The sequence below is a fragment of the Gossypium hirsutum genome, chromosome D10 (assembly GCF_007990345.1).
Source record: "Gossypium hirsutum isolate 1008001.06 chromosome D10, Gossypium_hirsutum_v2.1, whole genome shotgun sequence".
Taxonomy (NCBI): domain Eukaryota; kingdom Viridiplantae; phylum Streptophyta; class Magnoliopsida; order Malvales; family Malvaceae; genus Gossypium; species Gossypium hirsutum.
The window spans coordinates 1,081,959-1,091,544 of NC_053446.1; the positions used below are offsets into that span (position 1 = coordinate 1,081,959).

The following is a 9,586-nucleotide window of genomic DNA, read 5'->3' on the forward strand; positions in this document are numbered from 1 at the left end:
TTTATATTTTTTTCAATTTAGTCATTGTTACTTTTATTAACTAAATTTGACTTGCAACTTTAAAAAAAATTAAATTTAACCATCAAATTTTCAAAAATAGTTGAATTGGTATTTTTTTCTAACAAAATATTGATTAAAATGTTAAAATTTTAAACATGGTAGCTCATATGACAATCTACATATACTTCATACTTTTTTTAATCTTTTAAATTATTTATTAACATGACATATAAAACAAATAGTGACATGTCGGCATAAAATACACACGGGCTGCCAAGTAGGTTGTCATACCAGCATCTTTAAAAAATTAATGATTTAGTTAACATTTCTATTTAAAAAAACGATTTTACTCTCTCTTTTTTAAAGACTAATAGTAAAATTTAAATTAAAAAATAATAATTAAATTGATAAAAAATGTGAACGTTCAAGATTAAATCTTGCAAGATGCCAAAAAAAACTAATTTTCCTTTAGAAAATATAAATACAAAAAAATGAACAGATGTTAGGTTTTCAATTTTCTTTTTTAAAATGTATAATTTTAAAAGGTCTCGTATGATTATGAAATTAAGATGAAAAGCATCATTACATGTAATAATTTTGTTAATAATATGAATTTTAATAAAATAAAATAATAATTTTTGGTATAATATAATTAAAGGGTTAATATTCATACACATAGTGGCGGAGCCAAGGGGCTGGTAGGGGTCTCGGTCTCCCCTAAAATGGAATTTTTTTTATATAAGCTCTTTATAATTTATAAAATTTAAAATTGTAATGATAAAATTACACTTTGGCCCCTCCAAAAATAATAAAAATTTGATTTAATCATTTAAAAATTATAAAGATCTAGGCTATTAAAATGATAAAATTACATTTTTACTATCATAAAAATATATAATTTTATTTCGGCCCTCTAAAAAATTTTCTAACTCCTTCACCGTATACACAAATACACATTACGTTTAAAGGAAACTGCTCAAATAAAGATTTATCATTTGCTTCTTAAAAGTTCAAACCTCGAAAGATTCTACGAGTGAATAGTTTCCTATCATCAAACTATACACAAAAATTGAAATTACTAAATTTTAATTAAATTGATGTCAAATAATTGTCATAAATTGATTTTTTTTTTATTTCTCCCGTTTTCGTGTAACAACTAACAAGCGAGCACGATTTAAATGGTTGGGAAATCTGAATGTTGAATAAATTGGACAACGTTTCAGATAATTCAGGCTTTCATTATTGGACAGTTGAAGCTACTACTTTGTTAAATTATGAAGGAACAAAGAATTTAAAGGAGCGTTGGCATTCTTGGCAGAAGCACTAATTGCCACCTTCAACAATGTTTTCAGAATTGGATTAGTAATCGACTCTATATTATAAATTCGATCAATTTAGTTAAAATTTTAAAAAAATATTTCAACTAATTTTTAAATCGATTCAATAGTTTCGTATCGATTTTTAATTTAACCGATTTAATGTACTTCTTCAAATCGGATATGATATAATTCAAACATCATTAACCCTCAATTGTTGCTTGCTATGTCAAGTGCCTTGGTTTACTAATTAATAATTTGATAAGTTGGTATAGGGGGCAACCCTCCCTAAAATAGGAAATTTAAATTAACTCTTTAAATTGCGTTTTGGTCCTTTAAAATAATAAACTTTTGATTTAGTTATTTAAACAATTATAAGAATATAAACTATTAAAATGACGAAATTATATTTTAACTCTCATAAAAATATATAATTTAATTTTGACCCAAGATTTCGTCAACTTTGATCTTTTTCAACCTTAACTTGTTAGTATTGCTCTATGAATTAATTTACAAATATAGTATAATAATTGTTGAGTTTTTTTTGTGTATATTCCTTTGAAGAGGCTAATTTCCCTGTTTATATGATACGGTTCTTACATGTGACGTCCTAGGTAGGCCTCCATGCATGCAAACACGTATCATATTCTAAGGTTAAATATGTATTCTTTAAGTGTGGGTTCGCTTGCACAATGCTGCGAACCTATCACGTGCAAACTCATGTAAACTAATGCAAACTATCATTATTGAATAAAAAGAATCTGATCAATCTCAATCGAATAAACGAGTAGCAGGTCGATAATGACTAATACCACAACAACAAGATATCTATATGGATATGTATGTATGTATCTCTTAAAATTGAACTCATTAACTGAAACTGTAAATTGGTGGGTCTTTATTACTTTCTTTTGACATATCAATAAGAACCTTCAAATCAAAAAGTAAGTTACATAAACGTAGTGTTGAACTTTGAACTAGATTTTAAAGATCCATTTACTTTTTTCATCCACCAAGAAAGAGTACTTTACCCCCACCCTCCCCAATTTTTCCAAGTTTTATGAATGTAATTTGTAGGTGAATATGTTGCTTAATTTGTTAAGTATTATTAAATATAATTTCTTACACTAAGCATTAATTAAAGAAATTTGAAAGAATTTTATGGCTCCGATTTTGGTACAATTTTCAACCAATAAAGTATTACTTTCGGTGAGATTTTGTCTTTTAATTATATCGAGAGTTTAAATATGTGAAGTGACGAGTTTACAGAATGAGAATATCTAGTTAAGTGCTTGATAAGACGAATCATGTGCAGGCATTCAAATTATAAGTAGAATCAAGAGATAAAATCTTCATCAAAAATAATACCTGACACATGTATAACTCAAGATCCTAAAGGCAAATACAGCTTTTTAGTCCCTTTATAAATAATCAAATTAAAAATTTTATATATGGTAATATTACACTTTAGCTATTTTAAATGAATTTTTTTCATTTAGTGTTGAAGTTGTGTGACCCGAATCCTATCACTTGTTAAAGAAATAAAATACAATGGCAAAGTAAGAGGGTCTTTCGCCTGCCACAAATCCCCATTAAGCATAATACTGGACTGGGGTTGCGACCGGGAGTACCCGCGGTACGAACCATGCCGCACAAGTAAAATTCGTGTAGAACCACACTTCTTCTATTTAACATTAATTAGAATAATATTTTTCAACATTTAAATAAATGTAGTCGAAACTCCTCTTGTATCATTCGTTTTTCAACATTAGTAAATTTTTTCTCCTCTATCCGTGATTTTTTTTCCGAAAAGATTTCTACGTAAAATCTGGGTGTTCTAATTTCTTTTAATTTTGTGATCATTCTATTGTGATTATCAACGCCTATTATAACATTTAATTTCTTAAAAAATGATGAAATCTTTCTAAAAGATTTTATAATTCAATCTCAATCTCTCCTAAAAAGTCTTCTAGATTCACCTATACATGATCCCAACGTACTTTTACCGTGTAAATTAAGTTTCTAATGTCCCCAACAGTGGAAGTGGTTGTTGAGATTTATGAGGGGATCCCCTCAGGTGTATTTTTCTTGCACACGTATGTGATGCAGACATAAATGTTTCAATGCACCTTAGCTACGAAAAATTGCATTGATTTAGTTCCCAACTGTATACTTTTATGGTTTTTTTAACTTCGATTTGATTTGCCACCAAAATGTTAAAACACTTAATTTGATGCACAGAACCACGTACGCAGACATAATTATTTCCATGTTTTATGGATCACAATTGACCACGCAACACAATCAATGTTTTAGCAACCAAATTTTCATGGTTTTAGTTTTGGAGCAGTTGCTCACTTTTATTGTTTTTTTTTTTCCAAAAATGCTATCATTCTTATTTTTGTTATAAATAGAGTTGTTATAACGTTAAAAATACACGAAACGAGATGTTGAGATTTTGTAATGAAGATGATTCACATTTTAGGGAGTGTAAAAAATCGTTATAACAAAAGTAGCTTATATCAAATGCGTGTGGGATGGATTATTGAGAAAAGACTATGTCTCCTTCTTTCTTCTTTTTACCCCAATGTTGAGGGATATCTATAAGGGTGGAGGCAAGGCATAGGTCTTAAGTTATTAAGTTTTCCTCTTTCAGAGTACAATAATAGAGCAACATATGCCAACTCCAGACATTGATGGAGCTAACTCGAAAAGATTAAATGAATATTTTGTCAAATGCTATGAATGGATAGATGATGCCCGAAACCTCAATATATATCTTATAAATTGTTGTTGGGCTCACTAAACATGATATTTAAGCAAGACTATAAAATTGAGCTTTTTTAAGAAAGTTGCGGCAAAGTTGTGCGTCATCGGGTCTTTATAGTGGCCAACTATTTTAACCAAGATAATGCGCCTAAATTTACTCAATAGCCTATCACAACCCATAAATAAGAGGATAATGCGCTTTAATGCATTCGAACCCATATCCTCCTGCATTAGTTCATACCAATCGAGCTAAAAATTTTTGAAACATTAAAAACAAGTAAATTAATTAATTTTTTATTAAATGATCAAATGCCGTGAGAATGGCCCATTGCACTAGAGGTGCTCATGGGCCGGGCGGCCCACCCGAAATATGGGAGGATTTGGGTAAAAATATAGGCCCGAAATATGGGCTTGGGAAAAAAATAAACGGGTCGGGCCTCGAGAACCACTTTTTGGCCTGGGCCCAGCCCGGCCCGACTCGAATATAATAAATATATATTTTTATTTTTTTAATTTTAAAATATTTTAAAAATACTTTTTTAAAAATTTTTTATTTTTAAAATAAATTTTTAGTGTTTTATTAAAAAATAGACCGGGTCGGGCCAGGGTCGGGCTTAGGAATTTTTTCTGGGTCGGGCCTGGAAAAATCTCAGGCCCATATTTCGGGCTGAGCCTGGGCCTAGGATGCGGGCTAGAATTTTTCCTGGGCCCGGCCCAGCCCATGAGCACCTCTACATTGCACAAACAAAATATTAGACCCATGAAAATATGAACAAACATGGGCTAGTCTTCCATGCTCTAGCTTCGGCCTATTCCATCCCATTTTTAATTTTATAATTTTTTTATGAAATGAATAAATATTAATATTGTAGATAATTTTGATTTAATGTGTAATTTTATATATACATTTTTATTTTATGTAATTTTATATATTAAATTTAGATTTGATTCAAATTTCAAAAATGATTAATAATATTATCAAATTAGAACAATTTTACGTTGATATATTACATCTGCAAACTATTATCTTAATCCAATGTGTATAATTGAATTAAAATCAAAATTTCATGTATGCATATGAACCGCAATTTAAGTTTCATGTGTATAATCGTACCAAATCAAAGTTCATGTATAATTTTTTTTATATTCAACCCTATTTTTATAAGTTATGTAATGTATATAAAATTTAATATAAATATTAAAAATATTTAAATTATTTATGTTTAAAAATTCAATAACAATATAAAATTAGTAAATAATTAAAGGATATATATTCTTTTATGAAACATGTATAAAAATATATAAACAAATATTGTAGATTAATTATTACAAATATAAGTGAATTCGAATAAAATTTAAAGCTTATATTTTAAATTTAACTGAGTTTAAACAATTATTTATAATGTTGAATATGAATCAGACTCAAATCCGATTTAATCCAATTCAATCAAGTATATATTTTTCCAGACATTGATTTCTTTTATCAATATAGACATTTTTGTCTACCTTGATCTATGTTATTATTTTTTTCATATTTAATTGGTTCAATTTTATTTAGGTTTAATATAACATTTGGTATTTAAACTTAACATTTTTTTTCTAATTTGGTACCTAAAATCTTTCTGGGACCAATTTGGTACTCAAATTTGACACTTTTTATTAAGTTGGTACTTAATCTTTTTTGGGTTCAATTTGTTACCTGAACTTAATTCTTTTTCCTAATTCGGTACCTAATCCTTATTTTTTTGTTTGATTTGGTACTTGAACTTGTCAAACGCTTTACAAAATACTCCAATACACTAATAATGTTATTTTTTTATGAGGTAATAAAAATAATCAATGTATAACCGACATGTGACAGATGATATGATGTTTTTTTTGTATTTTATATTTTCAAATTCTTTTAGTTTTATTTAATTAATTATTTTATTAATTGAAAATAATGAATTTATTTTAATTTGGGTTTTTAAAAATTTATTTTCCTTATTTAATCTTAAGTCATTAAGTATAGCTCAATACCTATTTTTTTAACATGAATTTCCTCTAATATTGACAATATTTTTATAGCATAACAAAAAAAAATTTAAAATTTGTATAACATTTAATAAATATAGGTACTAAATTGAACCTAAAAAGAAGCTTAGGTACCAAATTAGAAAAAATATGTCAAGTTCAGGTACCAAATTGGGCACAAAAAAAGTTTAGGTATCAAATTAGAAAAATGTGTCAAGTTCAAGTACCAAAATGAGCCAAAAAAAGTTTAGGTACCAAATTAGAAAAAAATGTCAAATTTAAGTATCAAATATTATATTAAGCCTTTTATTTACTAATATTTAAAGGTGGTTAATATGAATAGAATATTAGCCCTTCTTTTCCAGTTTCTTTCATTATACTTTTGTCACACTTTTTTTCTTTTAAATTTTTTTAAAGTCTAAAGATGCGTCTCTCAATCCATTTCACACTCCGAAATATTACTTAAATCCAACATTAGTTTTGGTTTCCCAACACAACACTGTTTGACTTTGTTTCTTGCTTCCTACCTTTGCTTGTTTATCAACCGATGCTTAAACCATAAGTTGAGCCGTCCTTAGCGTCTTTCTTGGGCCCACCTTCACCGCCCAACCTGGCTCGAACCTGTTTCGGCTGGTTCGTTGAGATCCACCGTGTTATATGGGTCCCTTTTTCATAGCCTATATTTTAGGTTAAATTGTGGTTTTAATCCCTCTATTTTTCTCAAATTTAGAATTTAATCTTTATATTTTAATTTGATATCATTCAGTTTTCCTGCTTTTATAATTTCGTTAATAAGTCTAATTAGCTAAATTGTTAACTATTCTTGTTGAGGAGAGGTTGGACTTGCTCTGGAAAAAGTCTTTAAAGTGTTGCCTAGGAAGCTAAAGGACCCTTTAACGGTGGAAGTATTATGTTTGGAGTGTCTATGCTCGATTTTATTCTCGAGTTTTATTTTTCACTTTGCAGAGAGCTCCAACAAGTTCAATGGTGGAGATATTGTTGAGGAAATATAAGCATTTAGAAAATATAATTCAATAAAATAGATCAAGCTGAAATGATCTGAATTGAAAATTATAAACTCAAACCCGACTCGGACAAGGTTAATTAAGTCATGAGTACCTCTAGTCAGCCTTTATTTGTCCTCATTTTTCCTATGCAAAGGGTGATCCTTACGGGAGCTTGGCCACTCAAGGTTTGGGAAATTCTGATTTTTCCCTTGAAATATTTAAAAATATTTAACTAGGCCCTCAAGTTTTAGAAAATTTCATTTCTCTCTTGAAATTTTTAGAAATTTTAGTTATCCACCCTCAAATTCTTGAAAAAAATTCTCATTATACCTTTTTTTCTTTGAAAATTTTAATTAAGCTCTCTTAAAATTTTTGAAAATTCTCATTAATCTTACAAAAATTTTAATTAGACCCCAATTTTTTTTAAAAAAATCATTAAACTCTTAAGATTTTTAAAAATTTTACTTGAACCCCAAAAACTTAGTCTCAGAATCCGCCACTGTTATTATGCCTTACTTCCAACACAAAAATAACACAAAAATATGTAAGCATGATGGTTTGATAATGATGTTTTAAGACATAATTTCTATCAGCATTTTACTTAGAATAGTTAACTATTTGGACTAACTAATAACATTATTTGGACTAACTAATAACATGGGATGAAATTATGTCAAATTAAAATATAAGGATTAAATCCCGAATTTAAACACAATAGAGACATCAAAACCACAAATTTACCTTAATTTTGATATTAGGCTTGTAGTTGACCTCTCGTATGTTTTCTCTATAAATTCTTCGTTCCTTACAGCTTAAAATCTCTTCTCTTTTATACTACGCACGTAAAAATACAGTAGAAAATTTCTTCTTCCCTTAAAAATCCATATTAAGAAACACCTGCAAAAAAACCCAGAAAATGGGGAATTGTTTTACACATGAAAACTCATATTGGGCTGATGAAGATTGGGGTTCTTTGGTGTCAACCCATAGCTGGCATAGATATGATGACGAGATTAACAATACGGAGGAGAAGGTGAAGTTGCTTGGTCATGGTGAAAAGATAGCTGGAAACACCAGTGAGGTGAAGCTAACCATTTCAAAGAAGGAGCTGGAGCAATTGGTACATATGATGGAGGTGCAAGGTTCAACCCTAGAACAAGCCTTGGCCAGGATGTTGGTCGATGGTGGCGGAGATGTCTATGAGGTGGAGCAGCGTCGGCCTTGGAAGCCGGTGCTGCAAAGTATTCCGGAGGTGAACTAGTTCTATATATGAGTCTCACAGATGGTGCTGGATATAGATAAAATTACTGTGGAGACTACTCTAATAAGATTCGGATTACAAATTCATGGTAGCTGTTAATATGTGTATTGTGGTAAAGAATTAGGTGATTATATATTTGTTGATGATGTATATATATGATCAATATATTCTGATATATGAAAATGAAACATTTTCTGCTTGATTTTTTTTTTTTTTTGTTCTTTATTGAGAGTAAGGCCACAAGATTATGTCACTGCCCATGGCTACAGAGTCCCCACTCTAGGTTTGGATTGTAGTCACTAATGTGAAAGCCTCTTCATATGTGGGCCACCAATGGCCCAAAGAGGCCCATCCATAACTTGGAGTTTTTACCAGAATTTGAATTTTTTTAATAATTAAGGTATTTTATTACGTCAATTTTACGGCTTATAAAGATTTTTTTTTTGTGAAGTTCATAATTATTCGTCCCAATAACATTATTTTTAAGGTTTGAATTTATATTCTTTCATTAAGTGCAAAGTATTTTATAATTGCACCAAATACTTATTGTTAGATTTTTTGAACGGACGTTATTTCCAATGTTTGAACTTTCAACCTGAGTTCTTCGTAGAAAGACCTTAATTTTAATAATATTAATAGTTGAACTTGAATCTTAAAATATAAAAAGTAGAATGATTGAATTTCTGAAAGTAAAAGTAGATTGACTAAATTACAATTTTACAAATAGTATAAGAACTTATGACATATTTTAACCTCAATGTATTTTCCATATTCGTTTTACTGTTTATGAAGATCAATCCCTTTGGAGTTTGTGGTTGCTCCTCGTAATAACATTGTTTTTAAGGTTTGAATATGTATTCTTCCATTGGAAGTGAAATATATCTTATCACTGTATCCAACATTGGTTGGTAAGTTCGTATCTCCCCCAATCTAGGTGTTACTTTTCATGAATTGTACACGACTCTCCGTGAAGGCCAAGGACAAAATCACTACACAGGGACAATATCTTTCATTGAAGAGTCCATCGACTCTCAAACAAATAACACTTCAAAGACTTTTCCTAAAAGAAAATCTGATTTCTCCTCAACAAAACTCTTTTAATATAAACTTATTAAATTTAAATCTCAAAATTTACAATTTTATATCAGCAGAATTCAAATGGATTATATCTAAATTATCCAAATTTAAAATAAACTTCGAAATTTTAAAATTAAAATTGA

The 9,586-nt window shown here is 29.1% G+C and overlaps 1 protein-coding gene across 1 annotated transcript; it reads left to right on the plus strand.

The window, feature by feature from the left end:
- The first annotated feature begins 7,911 nt into the window (after window positions 1-7,911).
- On the plus strand, window positions 7,912-8,568 carry LOC107935367 (uncharacterized). Its single transcript, XM_016867956.2, has one exon. It carries the CDS (start codon window positions 8,022-8,024, stop codon window positions 8,364-8,366), a length of 345 nt encoding a protein of 114 aa, XP_016723445.1. The 5' UTR covers window positions 7,912-8,021; the 3' UTR covers window positions 8,367-8,568.
- Window positions 8,569-9,586: the final 1,018 nt, after the last annotated feature.

What these genes read in the sequence shown, in the direction of transcription:
- LOC107935367 (XM_016867956.2), top strand. Translation starts at nt 8,022, where the DNA reads ATGGGGAATTGTTTTACACATGAAAACTCATATTGGGCTGATGAAGAT.